The sequence below is a fragment of the Scatophagus argus genome, chromosome 11 (genome assembly GCF_020382885.2).
Source record: "Scatophagus argus isolate fScaArg1 chromosome 11, fScaArg1.pri, whole genome shotgun sequence".
Classification (NCBI taxonomy): Eukaryota; Metazoa; Chordata; class Actinopteri; family Scatophagidae; genus Scatophagus; species Scatophagus argus.
Genome location: NC_058503.1, coordinates 9,816,356 through 9,835,043, shown reverse-complemented (window position 1 = coordinate 9,835,043; position 18,688 = coordinate 9,816,356). Strand labels below are relative to the sequence as shown.

Sequence of the window (18,688 nt, the reverse complement as noted above, 5' to 3'; positions counted from 1 at the left end):
TGAACTGCAGGAACCCTTCATTCAAATAGAGATTACTTGTACTGAGACATGGGAGTATGTTTTACATTTGAGATAAAATATGTCAGTGTAGATAATCAAAAGGCTTTACCCATTAACCCACAACGGTGCTTAGGAAACTTATGGTTTAATGATATGAATGAACATCAAATTCACACATCAGACTGCATCTCAGTACACTGATATGTTTAGTTCTCTACTTGGTTTGAGTAGGGGGTTGCTCTGCTTCCTTCTCGTGCTCCACTTTTCTCATCATCTCCTCCAGGACTTGGTTGGAGGCTCTTTCAGAGGGAGAGGTTGACTGTGAGGCGCCCAGAGTCCTTGGAATGGTCCCACAATGCTCTGCAGTCCTCTGAATGATACTCTGAGCCGCCTGCAAGTGTCTATGCTGCTTCTGGCGAACTGTGAGATAGAAATCCCAAAGTTTTTTGTTTGGGTTTGTTTACAAATTAAATTTATTTCTTAACATGTGATACCTTTTCATGCATTTTAAATTGTTACTGCAAATACTATCTATATAAATACTCATATATTTAATAATTTTACATATTTTGATATTGCATTCTATGATAACAATGTGAGAATACAGTGGAAACATAAAAATCTCCCAAACCTCTTTGTCTGACACTGATTTTCTCGATCTCTGGGATAAGGAAACTGTACACCAACTCTGACACAATCTCTTCTGACTGAAGTTTGCTCCGGCTGCTCACACACAAATGCAAATGATTTTTGTTTATTATCCTAAAAGTTTAAATTTCAGAATCAAAGCATCAGCAGAGATGCTGAAGCATCATCACCTTTCCTCCATGGCATAGGCGATGTCATTGACCTCCTTTGCCCTCCTGTGGATCTCCTCTCTGGCCTGCTGGTCAGCTGTCTGCTCCAAGGTCCCTAAGATAATGTCTTCCAAATACAAATCCACAGTTTGCTGGTGTACCTGTACCACCTGTGACACAGTGTTAGGATTACACACACATAAGCATTAAAACATGTGCACCACCCAATCACACACATCGTTACTCATATAACCATCTCATTTGCACACTCATGCCTAAAAATGTACACATATACACACTTGTCTAAAGATCTCATCTTCTTCTCTGCGTCTGCGCTCCTCCACCTGTCTCCTTCCACTCTCCTCAGCCTCTCGTAGACGACGGTCTCTCTCAGCCAGCAGTGTAAAAGCATGGATCCTACGCTCCTCCTGGAGATGAATCATCTCCTTGGACAAGGTGTAGAACAGGTGTTCAAGCTCTGCACCTACCACTCTGGCCTGAGACGCGTCCCTTTGAGAGGTCTGGGCAGGGAGAGAGAAGGTGAAATGAGATTGTTAGGAGTTTGTAAAATTCTACATGTGAACTTGTCTCTGGTGTTTCACCTTGTGTAGATGTTTTTCTCTCTGTTTTTTCAGGGTCATTACAAGCCCTTTGTCAGCTTTTTGTAGCTCCTGTTCTTCCCTCTGCAGGGCGTGGACAGTCCTTAGTTCCTGGATTAGATCCAGATGGTTCTCTTTGCCCTTAAACATCTGTACAATAACGCAAGCTGACATTCAAAAAGATGCCTTTGCAACTTGAAACACATGCAAGTATTTCTGTAGGCACTCAGATACATATATAAAAAATACCTCATATTGGATACTTCTCCCTCTCAGTAGTTTCTGCAAGTGGATGACTGCAAGCTCTATCTCCTCATCCCCCTAATGGATGTACACATTAATTAACAAACATTGTGTCAGCTCCCTGTAGGGTGAACAGGGTCAATGTCAACTAGAGTTGAGAGACATTATTTGACCTCTGGTGGCTCCTCCACTCTTGGAGTGACAGGACGAGGAACAGGCTTCTCCTTCTTGACAAGAAAACGCAAGGACTTCTCTGTCATTTGCTTCTTCTCCTCCTCCCTCAGCGCCTGTGGAGCCACAGTTGATAATCCATGTGTAAGGAGAACTTATGTCATATTCTTAATAAACATATTTCTCTCTGCTTTACCTTGTATGTCTTCATCAGCTCTACCTCTCTGCTCACAGAGGGCTTGATCGCATCTTTGTTGACTTTAGGTTTGGATTTGAATCTTTTCACTTGTGGCTTGAGGACTGAGGCACAGAGTCCTGTCTCTAGCTTTAGCAAGCCTATGAGTGACAAAAAATAACAAGTGACCTTAGCAAATAAAGGACACAGTTAACGTGCCATTTTGAAAATTACCTGCTAAATTATATTTGTCCCAAAGCATTTAGATTCAAACCTTCATATGTGTCTAAGTAGCGGCTTTTTAACTCATTGTTGTGGGTGTTGGTGAACGTAACCCTGCGGGTCCAAGGGGCATGTATCTTAGGATCTGTGTAGTCTCTGACAGTGCCTCGATGATCTAGCATCCTCTCCACATTTCTCCTCTGAGCTTCCAGTTTTCTCAGTGCTACAGACAAAACAACATGGCAAAAACAAGACAAATGTAAAGGAGTGAAACAAAGCATTAGCACATAAGTAACACATAAGTAGTTGTCTTACACCTGCTGTAGTCACTGTGAATCTTTTGTAGCTTGGTGTCCTTGTTTTTTTGGTGCTTAGAATAGATCTGGTTCAGTCTCCTGCTTGTAACTTCATTCTGGGCCTCATCTCTTTGCCTCAAGAGGTCTTTCAGTACTGCAAGACGAGCCTCTTGTAACCTGGCCACCACCCAAAGAAAGAAACAAGATTGCAGAAGGGCACATTTTGCATGGTAAGAACAACAGAAACATCAAGGGAATTTGTCATATATTAGCTCCATGGAGTATATGTTATTGGCATTTTTATTGGATTAAATGTTATCATTTGTCCATTTGAGGGCAGCAGAAACGAGCTATGACCACAACACAGACACTAAGCGCACAGTAAATGACCCTGATAGGAGCAGTGAGTGTGAAGCATAACAGTGATGCTGCAGGTAAAACACCAAAACAGTGAGAAGAAAGACGCTAAAAAAAAATCCTTTAAGGTAGAGCTCAAGGGAACCGCAGGGATGTGTAATAACTCCATTTCACTCCAAAACATGGCAACTCACACCAAAGCAATCTATATGGAAGGGAAATAGGAATAATAAATAGGATATATGTAAAAAAAATCTGTATTTTTTTTATTTTAAGGTGAACTGGTCCTTTAAATAATAATACTAAATAATAGCAGTTGATGTGAAACATCACTCACTTCTGAATTTCTCCATCTCTGAAAGCCCACTCTTTGGCCTCCATCTCCTCCATCATGCGTCTCCTTTTGTCCAGCTGACTAAGGTCATCCAATGGAGGAAGGGTGGCTTCCCAAGCTCGTTTGGCACGTGCCCGCTGTATCATTTCCACTTCTGCCAGGCCTGCAGGCAGACCACGACCTAAAAGGAGTTGCCATCAGAGAGGGTGCAAATGTAATTTGCAGAGGTTATAAGAAACACTGGTAATTTAATTATGAGACTCTTGTACTCATAGACTATTCAGCACCAGTAGGAAGGTTGAAGGTGTAAGATTTTAACAATATTATGCGTCACAGTCTAGAACTAGTGAAGGTCTGTACCCCAAGTCAAAGCTGCCAGTTGCAGGAGTTCAGACGGACTGGTCCCAGGTTGTACCACATATTCAGGGCTGTACGGGTCTGTCTGTGCCTCGCTCTCTCTGTAGTCTGTCTGAACCCCAACAGTGAAGTGGGTGGGCTGTTGTTCTGCATTGTTTCCACCAATGGATACAAAATCTTCTCTGAGGAGTCAAAACGACAGGATGCACTCTCTACCAGCAAAAAAGAACAACAGTAACAGCTGGTAAATGAAGACACAAGAGGAACCTGTTCAACTTACCTTGGCAAAGCAAAAATCACGTCTGGGGGAAGCTGCTGTGCAAAGGGAATCAGAGGGCTTAAGGAAACAGAACCAGAACACAGTGAGAGACAGTGTCATTATTTAATGTAGAAACTGGGCAGGTATGACAGTTATCTTCGTTAAACTTTCACAGAATCAGGTGTGTGCTGGCCAATCAAACCGTTTAAAGTATTTCCAGCGATCAGCTCCAGTCACGTGGCACTCCTCCCTTTTCAACCATGACTGTGTGTGGTTAGGTATAACCCTGTGAAGAAGATAATCAAGAATCACAACCACAAACTGATAATTGCTGGCACAACTCAGGGACTACTGCTGCTCATTAAAATGGTGTCTGTCCATGTTACCCAGCCAGCTGCTGCAGTGCCTCTTTGCGATGTTCGGTGTGGCCCCGCCAACGACGATCAATGGAGGCTGGTACTGGGTCTGCAGGGTCGATTTGAACAGTATATCGTGGATGGTGGGACAGGTTACTGAACATAGACCCAAACTCAGGCACTTTTCTCTGGTGGAGGCAGAGAGAGATACTGTCAGATACTGCATTTGGGAGTCAGTGTTTTTCTTTCTTCTCAAAAGTTTTTTTCCCATTTGGCCACTGTACACCATCGCACTGAATTTAAAATGAAACACTCAAGATGTGAGCGAAGTGAAGACTTTCAGCTGTAATTCAAGGGGTTTGAAAAAAGTGTGACATTAAGCATTTAGGAATCACAGTCATTTTTATACACACACCCCCATTTTTGGTGGCTCATAAATGATGGGACAAAGGGCAAGAAGTTTCATGGCCAAATATAGTCTGTTCTCTCGTTAGTCCATGACAAATCAAGCAGATAAAGGTCTGTATTTGGTTTTGAGTGGGTTTTATCCTAATTATCCGTTAATGTTATCTTAGCAACACAGTCAACACTCGGACAATTTGCAATATGGTCTCAACTTACTACTCGATCCTTAGACGCATAGGCCTTGAGGTTTGACCTGGCATGGTCTGGCTCCGAGGACACGGTGTAGACTGGATCTGTGGCAGAGCAATTCACTCGGTTTCAGCAAGTTTTCAAATACAAGGCTCGCTCGTATTAGCTAGCGTTTAAGTTTACTTACCATACAAGTAGTCATAAACCCGTTGCCGCCTGACAACTTTGTTAGCGTAATTTTTCTTGGGAATTGTATGAGTCGGAGATACACTCATTTTATTTAATCGTAATTTCCCCTGTCGACAGCGATATCAGAGACGAGAGAGGTATTTAACAATGTCACCATGGAAACGGTAAACTAAGCGTTACGAAGTGGGAGGCGTCGACGAGGCTCCTGGCTTCTTCTCCATAGCAACGGCGGCTGAATCGTAGTGTTAAAAGCCAATCTACTTAACGAAATAATTACTTTTGAGAAACAAAGAGGGTATTATCAAAACCAGTGGTCATAACATAAATATACAATATGCGATACTCCCGTATTTTAGGAAAACCTTCGCATTAGAATTTAGTGAGGAAAAGACACTGTTCTCCCAAAGGAAGTGGTTTCTTTTGAAATGGGCTGCATAACGGACCATCTACGTTCTTAACGTAGATGCCCCCCCCCGCGACATTCACCTTACTTTTTTATCAAAATGCAATCACAAACCTACGGATACACAACGTCAGAAAATTTGTTAGGTTGCTTTTGTGTAAGTTCACATTTATTTGCAAGAGAAAAAATTCTTTACAATACCCTAAAAATCATCAGGTAGACCAGGGGCCCCTATTTGAAATACATTTAGACAGATGAAGTAAGATTTTGTAATAAGGTGTCTTTGAAAGGTAAAATAACATTTAATTCATTTTTACATATTACTTCTTATCTGTAACAAGTTATAAGTCTAGATCAGTGGTATTTTGTTTTATTTAATTAATTATTAATTTTTATAAGGCATATTCATTGTTGCACTTTGCACAGCCCATTTTTTTACTTTACCCTTCGCAGTATATTTTTGTGCAGCCAAAAAGGGTGATTTTGACATCAACAGGAAGTCAGTCAGTATTATCAAAGGGAAACACATACACATGCAAAATAAGCCACAGAAATGTTTTTTTTCTTTCTCTTTCTTTCTTTCTTTTTTTTTTTTTTTTAATTTTTTGGATTTGAGGAACACACAGCAATGGTATTTCACCACTGGTAGATTTTGCAATTCTGTGGAAAAGCTAGTTCCTTTGTGCCAAGTGTGCCAGCTCACAGTCAGCTGAATCTCTGCTGATTATATGTAAAATAAACGCTCGTCTAATATTAGGTCTCAGAAAAAGAGAACGGCATTGTGCCTAGTTATAACCTAGATTTCTGCAAAAATTACTTCCTCATAGTGTCAGTACTACTTTAGAAATTCCATCAACAGTGGTTCTTATGAGGATTTGCAACTAAGTCAAGGTCTTCCAGTTGTAGCAGTTTGTATATCAGTGTTCATATTCTATGTACTACATTTCACAAATTGTGTAGCTGCACTGCGTGTTCTATTGCACACTTTTTCTGTGACATACAAGTGGTTTAGAGTGCAGACAAGGCAAAGCTGAGCTTTTGTTCTTCATCCGCCTTAACTGGTCTTATAAGGAACCATGAATATCAAGATGTCTCATTGCATGTGCTCATAAACCACAAACTCCACATAGAGTTTGCAGGTCACAACCGCATACGCGAGAAATTTAGTTGTCAGTCAATCTCCAATGTGCAAACTGTTATAAGTGATAACGCCTGCACAAACACTTCATAAACAGTACATGTATGCAACTCTATATTGTGTCACCTTGAAAGAGTAAGATGTGCTGACACCAACATTCCATCACAACCAATCACTTGTGTCAAATTACACTTTGTCAGCATAAAGATTTGCAGTTCAATGTCTCACAGTTTGATTCCAACTATACAGCCTCCAGAATACCCATAAATAATCAGTACGACCACCTCATTTTGAATAAAGCCTTCAATGAGGTGGAATTTGCTAATTTGCAGTTTTAACAGTTTTGACCTTAGTTTTAACAAGGTGTACCCCAGGCAGCAACACATATAGAGAGAGGCTATCTGACGATTAAAGCCATGTTGGATTTTATGAACAATTTCAAACAAAGGTACACTGTGAATAATTCCAATGTGTCTGGTTTATAATGCTGCCTAGGTTGTATGTTCATGTCTTGAAAGAGAGTGATCATGTGACTGTCAAGAAAGGAAACAGGCGTCTTGACTTATCAGACGTCATCCTGTGTGGGAGAAAAAGGCAGATGTTTCGGTGGAAAGCATTTTGGAGAGGGGGAAGAGAGAGAGAAGATGGGAGGGATTTGTGAGTCACATGTCTTTTATATATCTTTAACATAAGGGGTGTCAATGATTTTCAGTCTGTCTGGATGGGGTGAAGAACCTGCTGCATCCTGAGGTTATTTGTTCTTGCTTTATGTTTCTCTCACTGGTGTGAGAGTCCTGTTTACTGAAGAACCTGAAGACAACTGGAGATGAGGGCTGTGATGTGGATTTATGCCGCGTTTGTCCTCTTGTTGCCTGAAGCGTGGAGCCTGAATCCAGGTTTGAACATTAACATCTTTTTGTCTCACCTGTGGGTATGTTTGTGCTTCATATATTGTTCATACATATATGTCGTTCCTTGGTAAGATATAATTTTTAGGTACATACGTGTTTGTTGTGTTCACTAAAGAACACTGTATACAGCTACAGCTACAAATTTAGTCATTTTTATACCATAGAAATGTGTCAGTTGTGGTACCTTACTATATAGAAATATGCTGTGTGAATATATAGCTAACATGCAGTGTATTTCAAATATCAAAGAGTCATTATAATAAAATTCATTACGATGTAATGTGTGATAATAGGATGAGTAGTAAACTGTAAATGTATGTGGTTAGCCTCTCTGTGACTGTCAGGGTGTGATTCAGTGTAGACAGGCAGTGGAAAGAACATGCATGGAGGTGGGGTAACGCAGAAGCTGAAGGCTGTAAACTGTTCCATAACAGACATATGTAAGGATGCCCCACATTCTCTGAATGAACAAGCAGTGTGCCGCCACTTCTGAAGTGGAAATCATGATTTCAGTTCAGGGTAGCATTAAGTTGCAGCTTTTCCTCCACTTCCTCCCCTGAAGGGTGGGGGTGATACTTTTGGTTTTGGCATCCCACCTCATGGATGTCGCTTTGCTAACACATGTGAGAAGTAAACAAGACTCAGACCGCGACTACACTCAGCAGTAAATTTCAGGGGTGAATTTTTTGACTCACTGAAGCCACAGTGCTGATGACATGTGCTTCTTTAACAGTGTGAAAAGTAAATGGAAGAAGAAAATTTCTGTATTATATGTTTTATTATACGTTTTAGTTTTTCAGTGATTTCCTCCCTCCAGCTGAGTTTTCTATCTTGCCAAAGCTCAGAACACAGTCTGTGTTTACCCCTGCTGCTGGTCATGTCAGACCAGTTTTTATTGCATCCCTTTGCATCTTCACGCTCAAATGAACTAAACAACGAATAACAGATAAACCACTCTGACTGCTGCTCTGCTGATGAACTTCTGTCAAAAATCACTAACTGCTGCTTTCTTGTTCTCAACATCCACCTCCATCTCTCATAGGAACTAATCAAAGCACCTCTGTGAGCCCCAGCACTTCTCCTCCTCCTATTAAAATTATCGGTAAACTTATTTTCCCCTTTTCCTCTCTGGTTACTTTGCAAAAACAGTGAAACCTTAAATAAACATGTTAATATTAAGTGAAACTAGTGAACGGAAAGGTAGTTGAACTCAACAATTTTTGCATATATCACTTTTCATTTGAAGTTTGACATTAAATTTATGTCCACTTGCCCACTTTTAATTGCAAAACTTTTCTTGAAAAGTACATCTTAGATTGACGTGTTTGCCAGCCTTGCATCTTTGGTAAACTTTTGTTTTAAAAGATCATTTATTTTAAATAAAATTTAAATAATAAATAAAAAAATAATAAACATAAGGCAGATGATGATTTTATCTCACTGTTTTTATGGTTTCTTACTAAAGTCATATTGTGTTACATGGTACATGTGTAACAATTTCATTTTTCTCACTTAATTTTGCATCAGTGTTTTTATGCTTCATAACTAAAGTCATATCTTTGTTACCTGCTTAATTTAGTTAGTTAATTTTATTTCATTTCATTTTTCTCACTTGTCCAAGCAGAACTGAATGTTTTCTCTGTATTTCAGGACGTGTGTGTAATCAGCATAATCACTGCACCAGTATGTGCAAAAGTAACACATTTATTCTCTTCTTTTGCTCAGTTGTCAGACATTCAGCTTTCAACTTGGGGAGTGACGTTAACCTGACATGCAGCAATAAGACGTGGAGTGAGATGATTTTTGTTATATGGACAATAAACTTGAAATCCAGAGATTGTAGGATTGGTTTTAGCAATGAGAACCAAAAAGAAGACTCCTGCAATGATGGCAAATCCCTTCGAAACACATCCAGGTCTCAGTCATACCTGCACATCCCAAAAATCTCAAATGATGATGAGGGGATCTATAAGTGTGAATCAGTTTACTCAGGAGGAAGTGAAAGTTATGAGATCAACGTGGCAATCACAGGTAGGACTTTTCTCCTCAAATTCTGCTTACCCCTAGTATGAAAGATCATTTTTCCCAACATGTTGGGGGAGAAAAGGGATCTTGTTAGTCGATATGACAAAAACAATGACTCAGTATCTCATTATTTTGAGATAATAATTTTGAAAGTTTCTCATTATAATGATTTATACAATTACAATTATATCTATAATTATAATTTATATCTTTTTTTTCCAGAGATTCACTGACTAATGTCCACACTCTAGTAACATCTATTACTACAGATCATTTTTGTTTTACTTGTTTTGTTGCTTTACTAGATTTTAAAATATCTTTTAGTATGGTACTAGAGACTTAGTATCTCATTATTTTGAGATACTAAGTTGTAACTTTTGAGATAAATCTAATAATTGTGAAAGTTTCTCATTATAATGATTTATACAATTACAATTATATCTATAAGTCTCTAGGCAGAGTGTCTCTGTTACTCTTCATAATGCACCAAACTTACTGTCAACAGTCTTCATTTTGACCTATTTTATAGTCAATATAAGAAATACTGCAAATATTTTTTTTCCGATTTGGTTGAGCATTTTAAAATGGCAGGCTGAAGTATCTGGTGAGTCTAATCTGTCTCCTGTTTTGTCTTCCCTGCCTCAGTTCCTCCCACTATATCAGCCTGGTTAGAGCGTAAGGACAACAAGATAGTGGCAGTGTGCAGAGCTGACAAAGGAAAACCTGCTGCCAACATCAGCTGGAGTCGTACGGGAAACTCTTCGGAAACGCTGCTTGACTCAAATGGATTTTTTACAGTAGAAAGTCGTCTGGAGCTTCTTGGGGGAATGGATACAAAAAATCTGAGCTGTGCTTTCAGGCACCCATACTGGAGAGAAGATAAAGTTTTGGTACCGGAATTCAGAAAAGGTCAGGGCTTTGCAGAATGCATAGCTTTGTTTTATTTATCTATTCTTTTGAGGCAAACAATGACTTGGTGTTTTATGTGGCAGTGGTAACTATAACCCTGTAAACTGATGTGATGTGCAGTATTGATGTCCAGCAGATTTTTAACAAAGCCTTTTTCTTCACTGTCTCATTGCAGGTTATAATCCGTTGCTGTTCATCCCCTTTGTTGTGGTAGTCATTGTGTTTATGGTAGGAATTTTAATTTTGGCCCAAAAGAAACTAATGCATAGGTAAGAATTTTGATTTGACAAAAATACATTCTAATGTGACTACTTTCAAGCACTTTTTGTTGAGTCACTGAACTTATTTGTGGATCCACCTTTTGCCAGGCGATGTCAGCAATCCAACACCTCACTGTCCAAATCTGCACCGGTAGGTATCTTCCTGTAACTCTGCAGTTTAGAGTTCTGTGAATCTTACAGCACATTGTGATGTTTTGTTCACATCTTTTCAGACAGAGGATGTGGAGGAAGTGGAGCCCTACGCCAGCTATGTTCAACGTGTAAACTCTATCTATAACTCCTCTGCAGATTTGTTCACATAAAATCCTGCACATGCATCAAACTCACACATTTAGATGCACATGGCTCTTTGTGAGAACCTGGAGGCTGTGTGAAACTCAGACATGGTGAAATAGTAAAGAGAAATGAGAGTGAGATGAAACACTTCCGATAAGAGAGGGAAGCCTCTCGCTTTAATTCAGTCTTGATGGATGGAACAGGGGATGTACCTAATGTCACCACTGGCTCCTATGCACAGTACAAGCAACCCACTACTCTCTGTGTGTGGGTCTCATGGAGAACGTTAATAACCACTAAAAATGCACTGAAATGCTGAACTGGAAAGAATACCTTCTTCAGCTGGATGCAGCATGCCAAGCCAACAGAACTAAAGACTTGTGATGTTGTGAAAGACATGCTGCAGTTATAAGATGATGATGATGATTCTCATTCACAAAAAATCTTTTTTTGTTGCTCTCATTTATTTATAGATTTACTTTAAAGAGACCCTCACCTTTTAATGGACTTATGTCCATTAAAGAGTAGAAAACACAGGTGTGATTCAGTGATGAAACTGTCTCAATTTTCTTATATATTAGTGCGTAACTATAACTGTGTGTATTAAAAATACACCTAAATACAGATTCAAAAAACACTAAAAAAACGTACACCAGAACAAGTTATTAGACTGAATTTGAAGTTTCTAGTACCGATTATGTGTCAGTAACAATTGTGTGCCACAAAGGACTTTTTTTTTGTTTTTCACTGTATGTTTTTCACTTGAAATGACAAGACAAAATGTCAAGATGACTGATTACATCCTTTTTAGACATGCAGTAGAAATAATTAGCTGATATTTGGCAGAACATCCACCCTTCCCGTTACCTGTTTGATGACTATCAGCATTAGACCATCCAAATAAATGATGACTCATGAAGCATGGCTCTGTGCTCTCTCAATGACTGTATACCCATTTCTTAAGAAACTGGTCATGGGCATAGGAAATAGAAACTATACAATGGCACTGTTCTGCCCTCTGCTGGTGGAGCTCATAGTTCATCATCACCATCAGGCACTGTCCAAGTTAAGAAGTCTGAGTAATGCTAAAAATACGTATCTAAATCTAGGATAACTCAAACAATCCATTGCAATGTTTCAAGTCCGTCTTAAAACAATAGTCAGGCACCCTTGTGTAGAGTGAAACTGGCTTTACCTGATGTAATTCCTCCTGTTCATAGTGGGCATTAAGAGATGCCTCCCAGTAATCCACACTCACACACAGCTGGGATTTAGACTTTCTGTACTAAAACTACAGAGCAAATTTATTGTTAGGCCACCTGTAGTACTGTGTGCTGGACTAATTGTCAGACAAGTGGTCTAACACACAATGTTCCTGGAGTTTTCACCTTGATAAATTGAAGGCTGCAGCAGCAATAACGTCACATTGATTATTTAACTGAACAGAAAAGAGTATTTATTCTCAAAGTGGGATCTAGGGACCCCAGGGGTCATTGAAGGGTTTCCAGGGATCCCCAGCAACAAGGGAAATAATTTATTTTTACTATAATTTCATCCATCCATGTAACACAATGACAAAATCTATGACTGTTTTGGTTATTTTGGTCACATGTTTCTGACAGATTCTCCACTAAAACACCTAAAAGTAGAACTCTTATCAGATGGGGGATCCTGGGACAAAATCTTATCAAATGGGGATCCATGGAGAACTTTGTGCCACTTCAGGGGCCCTTGATGTGAAAATGTTTGAGAACAAAAGTAAAAGTGTGTGTATTCTTGTCCACAGAAAATGGCACACGGAAAAACACAAAAAAACTTTATTGAAGATTTGAACCGAAAAAACAAAACAAAACAAAACAAAACAAACAAAAAACCCCCAGATTGTTACCATGACTTATTTCATAAGTCATAACATTTTCAGAGACATAGAGGGTTGGGGTAGATAGGGGTTGTGTGGTGGACACAGTTATATAAACATTACATTCAAAAATGGGATAATGTAGCAATGTCACAAAGTGCTGGCAGCAGTTCATGGTGAAATCATGGTGACAGCAGATGCACTCACATTAGCCAACCTGATAACTACTTTCTCTGACCTCCTGTTTACTGGTCACAGGGCTCTTTGTTTCCTTTCATGGTGGAAAACAAACAGCAGTTCTTCCACTTTTTTGCATATACTGAAACCTGAAAGTAACACAACGAGCGCACCAATTTTGAGGGCTAATTTCTCTATTAAGAAAAGCATAGTGACTCACAGTGGCTTTAAGAAGGTGGTTCTGCTGCGTCTGCTGCTTGGAGATATTGCTGCGGAGATATAACTGATAAAACTTTTTTGCATGATTTTCAAAAATACATCTAGTTCAATCATCACATCTATATCCAAAATTCACACTACATACTAATTCTATTCAATATGTACTATGTCCTATTTTTGTTTTACCATTTTTTTATACGCCACCCACAATTCATTTCCACTTTTTTCAGCTCAACTGTAAACTGATCCTCCATTTCCTTTGTGCACTTCATTGTGGGTGAAGAGTATCTATCAACGGCACATTCAAAACCCAGACGCATACTGTCAGCTTTGAGTGTGACCTATTTTGTCACTTTTTCAGAACCTGCAGTACGACTTGATGCAAGTGATTTCACATGACATGCTATTGTGATGCTTCAGGAATCCAGCCATGGCAGAATAAGAGCAGGAAATTCTGCTGCTGAGGCTGTGTTTCCTCTTTAAAGAGGTCAAATATGATGAAGGTTTGTTGGCCTCAGAAAGGAACACTACAAATGTGATCAGGTTTGAGGTTACCTCAAAAGTGGAGAGAAACATCACAGGGCTTGGCCTATATAGACAGCTGGCTGCTGTCTATAGTTGACAGCAGACAGCTGCTGTCAACTATAGAAGCGTATTTATTTATTTATCATTTTGTCGAAGTTTCTTCATTGAAGATCAAGATTTCACAACAGTTTCACTGGAAACTTTGCAGTTGAACTGCAAACGAGTTCTTAGAACCATTACATACTTCCTGTTGTTTGCGATGTTATCTGCTAGACCACCAGCTCATTCTGATTAGTAGTTATGACTTCCTGTAGATGAAATAAGCATCCCCACAGCTTGTTTTACAACCCTTACACTTATAGTCACAGTACGCAAATCCAATGTGGCTGCACCTCTCACTGAGCTCAGTGTCATAAAACCACAGAAACACACCGATGTCCCATGAAAAGCTGGGATTGGTAACTATGAAGAGTTATGCTCAACAAAAAGAGACTCAACATTGATGTGGTCATGTGTACCTTCTTATCTGTGCTACTTTAGACATTTGGTGCAGAAAACATATACAACATATAGACTGGATCTTCTTTTCATCACTCACGGTATTGATACTCAACCTCAGTGTTACTTTGAAAATAGGCTGTCACAGCTTCCTGCTGGGCTGCTAACAGGTGATTCCCCATTCCCCATTTAATGACTCTGAGAAAAATGTGCCTCAGATTTTGTAATGAGAATGACCTACATCTGTATAAATGAGTTAGGGTTAGTGTATGTAAAGATAACACACAACATGTAGTTTTCATGTGAGTGTGCATTGCACACTTTGTTATTTCATGGCATATGGAAACACATATGTGGTCTTTGAGTTTGTCTGTGTGTGTGTGTGTGTGTGTGTGTGTGTGTGTGTGTGTGTGTGTGAGGTCAGGAAGTGGTGCATTTCTCACAAGTAAAATAAGCCCCTGCAGCAGCCACAATGTAAGATTATCTGCACGCTGTCAGGTGACAACCATGTCCAACCTAAGGGATAGACCGCCATACACCATATATAAATCAATCAAATCATTCAGCCCCATTTCATATCACTGTTGGCAGCATTCAGGTCTGAAAATTTAGATAAATACAAGACTTTATGTTTCTCTCACTGGTGTGAGAGTCCTGTTTACTGAAGAACCTGAAGACAACTGGAGATGAGGGCTGTGATGTGGATTTATGCCGCGTTTGTCCTCTTGTTGCCTGAAGCGTGGAGCCTGAATCCAGGTTTGAACATTAACATCTTTTTGTCTCACCTGTGGGTATGCTTGTGCTTCATATATTGTTCATACATATATGTTGTTCCTTGGTAAGATATAATTATTAGGTACATACGTGTTTGTTATGTTCACTAAAGAACACTGTATACAGCTACAGCTACAAATTTAGTCATTTTTATACCATAGAAATGTGTGAATATATAGCTAACATGTAGTGTATTTCAAATATCAAGGAGTCATTATAATAAAATTCATTACGATGTAATGTGTGATAGTAGGATGAGTAGTAAACTGTAAATGTATGTGGTTAGCCTCTCTGTGACTGTCAGGGTGTGATTCAGTGTAGACAGGCAGTGGAAAGAACATGCATGGAGGTGGGGTAACGCAGAAGCTGAAGGCTGTAAACTGTTCCATAACAGACATATGTAAGGATGCCCCACATTCTCTGAATGAACAAGCAGTGTGCTGCCACTTACTTCTGAAGTGGAAATCATGATTTCAGTTCAGGGTAGCATTAAGTTGCAGCTTTTCCTCCACTTCCTCCCCTGAAGGGTGGGGGTGATACTTTTGGTTTTGGCATCCCACCTCATGGATGTCGCTTTGCTAACACATGTGAGAAGTAAACAAGACTCAGACCGCGACTACACTCAGCAGTAAATTTCAGGGGTGAATTTTTTGACTCACTTAAGCCACAGTGCTGATGACATGTGCTCCTTTAACAGTGTGAAAAGTAAATGGAAGAAGAAAATTTCTATATTATATGTTTTAGTTTTACCGTCAGTGATTTCCTCCCTCCAGCTGAGTTTTTTATCTTGCCAAAGCTCAGAACACAGTCTGTGTTTACCCCTGCTGCTGGTCATGTCAGACCAGTTTTTATTGCATCCCTTTACATCTTCACGCTCAAATGAACTAAACAACGAATAACAGATAAACCACTCTGACTGCTGCTCTGCTGATGAGCTTCTGTCAAAAATCACTAACTGCTGCTTTCTTGTTCTCAACATCCACCTCCATCTCTCATAGGAACTAATCAAAGCACCTCTGTGAGCCCCAGCACTTCTCCTCCTCCTATTAAAATTATCGGTAAACTTATTTTCCCCTTTTCCTCTCTGGTTACTTTGTAAAAACAGTGAAACCTTAAATATTTTATATATAATATATATATATATATATATATATAATTTTTGTATATATCACTTTTCATTTGAAGTTTGACATTAAATTTATGTCCACTTGCCCACTTTTAATTGCAAAACTTTTCTTGAAAAGTACATCTTAGACTGACGTGTTTGCCAGCCTTGCATTTTTGGTAAACTTTTCTTTTAAAAGATCATTTATTTTAAATAAAATTTAAATAATAAATAAAAAATAATAAACATAAGGCAGATGATGATTTTATCTCACTGTTTTTATGGTTTCTTACTAAAGTCATATTGTGTTACATGGTACATGTGTAACAATTTCATTTTTCTCACTTAATTTTGCATCAGTGTTTTTATGCTTCATAACTAAAGTCATATCTTTGTTACCTGCTTAATTTAGTTAGTTAATTTTATTTCATTTCATTTTTCTCACTTGTCCAAGCAGAACTGAATGTTTTCTCTGTATTTCAGGACGTGTGTGTAATCAGCATAATCACTGCACCAGTATGTGCAAAAGTAACACATTTATTCTCTTCTTTTGCTCAGTTGTCAGACATTCAGCTTTCAACTTGGGGAGTGACGTTAACCTGACATGCAGCAATAAGACGTGGAGTGAGATCATGTTTGTTATATGCACAATAAACTTGAAATCCAGAGATTGTAGGATTGGTTTTAGCAATGAGAACCGAAAAGAAGACTCCTGCAATGATGGCAAATCCCTTCGAAACACATCCAGGTCTCAGTCATACCTGCACATCCCAAAAATCTCAAATGAAGATGAGGGGATCTATAAGTGTGAAACAGTTTACTCAGGAGGAAGTGAAAGTTATGAGATCAACGTGGCAATCACAGGTAGGACTTTTCTCCTCACAGGCATAAATGACTGAAAAGACCATGTAGTAATAAAGTGAGCTTTTCAAACGGATCAGTTCATCCATCTCAGACCCAAAAGGGTTAGGGTTATTTAGCTTATATTTCTATTTTATTCAACTTTTTACCTCGTACTTTTATATTTTTATATTCTACTTATTGCTTCCGGGACCTGAGTCCTAATTTCGTACCATAAACATGTGAATGTGAACTGGTATGACAATAAAGTTCCTTGAATCCTTGAATCCTTGAGAAAAAGGATCTTGTTAGTGAATATAATGACATACCCTGTGAAAAACAATGACTTAGTATCTCATTATTTTGAGATACTAAGTTGTAACTTTTGAGATAAGTCTAATAATTGTGAAAGTTTCTCATTATAATGATTTATACAATTACAATTATATCTCTAAGTCTCGAGGCAGAGTGTCTCTGTTACTCTTCATAATGCACCAAACTTACTGTCAACAGTCTTCATTTTGACCTATTTTATAGTCAATATAAGAAATACTGCAAATATTTTTTTTTTCCGATTTTAAAATGGCAGGCTGAAGTATCTGGTGAGTCTAATCTGTCTCCTGTTTTGTCTTCCCTACCTCAGTTCCTCCCACTATATCAGCCTGGTTAGAGCGTAAGGACAAGAAGATAGTGGCAGTGTGCAGAGCTGACAAAGGAAAACCTGCTGCCAACATCAGCTGGAGTCGTACGGGAAACTCTTCGGAAACGCTGCTTGACTCAAATGGATTTTTTACAGTAGAAAGTCGTCTGGAGCTTCTTGGGGGAATGGATACAAAAAATCTGAGCTGTGCTTTCAGGCACCCTTACTGGAGAGAAGATAAAGTTTTGGTACCGGACTTCAGAAAAGGTCAGGGCTTTGCAGAAAGGATTGCTCATATAATGTATTATGTAAAATATTTGTTTTATGTTTGAATAAACATTTACTTTACTTATATTATGATAATAAATAGAAGAGATATGGAGCATTGCTGTGCAACAGATTTCTAACATCTTTAAACTTCATTCTCTCACAACAGGTTATGGTTTTCATTTTTGGCTGCGCATTCTTGTGGTAATCTTAGTGATGTTCACAGGAATTTTTCTTTTATCACAAAAGACACTGACATTTAGGTAAAAAAACATATAATGACAAATGAAATACTGATATGAATATCTGCAAATTTCTTTACTGAGTCACTGAACTGGTTTGTATGTTCACCTTTTGCCAGGCGATGCCAACAGTCTGACGCCTAACCCTGCAGGTATCTGACTGTAACATTACAGTTTAGATTTCTGTGTCTTTTACTGCATGTTGTTGTGTTTTTTGTTCACCTCTGTGTGCTTTTCAGAGAAAGGACGAAGAACAAGTGCAGCCTCTCTACCCTCACAGTGGCTAAGAGACCATCCTGTCATCTCCTGGTGGATACCAGAACATGGTCTCCACAAGAATTTGAGCTGGATCACTGTCTTAAATGTATGAATAATGTTAATAATATGTACTTACATCTTGAACTGCCAAACGGTTAGGTTTACATATTTGTATGTTTGTTTGTTTTTTTCTTTTATGTGGGGAAAAAACATATACAGCCTTTGAAAGCTGAAAATAATCCACTGAAATCACCAACTTTGAACATCTTTCTGCAAACAAAAATGTATACTGTCAAAATAATAACAACATCAAGCCATACACAGGCAATATATTAAAGATTTAAATTCTATATAGTTCCTTATAGTTTGTAGCTTCTATGTCATAAACATCCA

The 18,688-nt window shown here is 38.7% G+C and overlaps 3 protein-coding genes across 6 annotated transcripts; 2 read left to right on the top strand and 1 right to left on the bottom strand.

Annotated features, from left to right (window-relative positions):
* Window positions 1-127: 127 nt before the first annotated feature.
* cfap91 (cilia and flagella associated protein 91) lies at window positions 128-5,342 on the bottom strand. The gene is made up of 17 exons (XM_046405178.1): window positions 4,948-5,342; window positions 4,788-4,864; window positions 4,197-4,354; window positions 4,013-4,096; window positions 3,832-3,888; window positions 3,555-3,733; window positions 3,198-3,375; window positions 2,523-2,680; window positions 2,260-2,430; window positions 2,007-2,146; window positions 1,813-1,926; window positions 1,646-1,717; window positions 1,400-1,546; window positions 1,097-1,318; window positions 819-967; window positions 632-723; window positions 128-420 (listed from the first exon to the last, which is right to left on the bottom strand). The coding sequence occupies exons 1-17, from the start codon at window positions 5,033-5,035 to the stop codon at window positions 215-217; spliced, it is 2,292 nt and encodes a 763-aa protein (XP_046261134.1). The 5' UTR covers window positions 5,036-5,342; the 3' UTR covers window positions 128-214.
* A 1,658-nt stretch (window positions 5,343-7,000) lies between these two features.
* Window positions 7,001-11,811, top strand: LOC124067527 (cell surface glycoprotein CD200 receptor 1-A-like). Of its 2 annotated transcripts, XM_046404943.1 has the most exons (7): window positions 7,001-7,386; window positions 8,444-8,503; window positions 9,127-9,432; window positions 10,072-10,335; window positions 10,511-10,604; window positions 10,704-10,746; window positions 10,829-11,811. In XM_046404943.1, exons 1-7 carry the CDS (start codon window positions 7,317-7,319, stop codon window positions 10,916-10,918), a joined length of 927 nt encoding a protein of 308 aa, XP_046260899.1. In that variant the 5' UTR covers window positions 7,001-7,316; the 3' UTR covers window positions 10,919-11,811. The 2 variants fall into 2 exon arrangements, with proteins under 2 accessions (XP_046260899.1, XP_046260900.1); XM_046404944.1 differs by lacking the exon at window positions 8,444-8,503 and having other exon boundaries at window positions 7,086-7,386.
* Window positions 11,812-14,617: 2,806 nt separating this feature from the next.
* On the top strand, window positions 14,618-18,604 carry LOC124067477 (cell surface glycoprotein CD200 receptor 1-B-like). 3 transcript variants are annotated; one of them, XM_046404848.1, is made up of 7 exons: window positions 14,624-14,925; window positions 15,942-16,001; window positions 16,607-16,912; window positions 17,532-17,795; window positions 17,965-18,058; window positions 18,157-18,189; window positions 18,277-18,416. In XM_046404848.1, exons 1-6 carry the CDS (start codon window positions 14,856-14,858, stop codon window positions 18,179-18,181), a joined length of 819 nt encoding a protein of 272 aa, XP_046260804.1. In that variant the 5' UTR covers window positions 14,624-14,855; the 3' UTR covers window positions 18,182-18,189; window positions 18,277-18,416. The 3 variants fall into 3 exon arrangements, with proteins under 3 accessions (XP_046260805.1, XP_046260803.1, XP_046260804.1); XM_046404847.1 differs by lacking the exon at window positions 17,965-18,058 and having other exon boundaries at window positions 14,620-14,925; window positions 18,277-18,604; XM_046404849.1 differs by lacking the exons at window positions 15,942-16,001; window positions 17,965-18,058 and having other exon boundaries at window positions 14,618-14,925; window positions 18,277-18,604.
* Window positions 18,605-18,688: the final 84 nt, after the last annotated feature.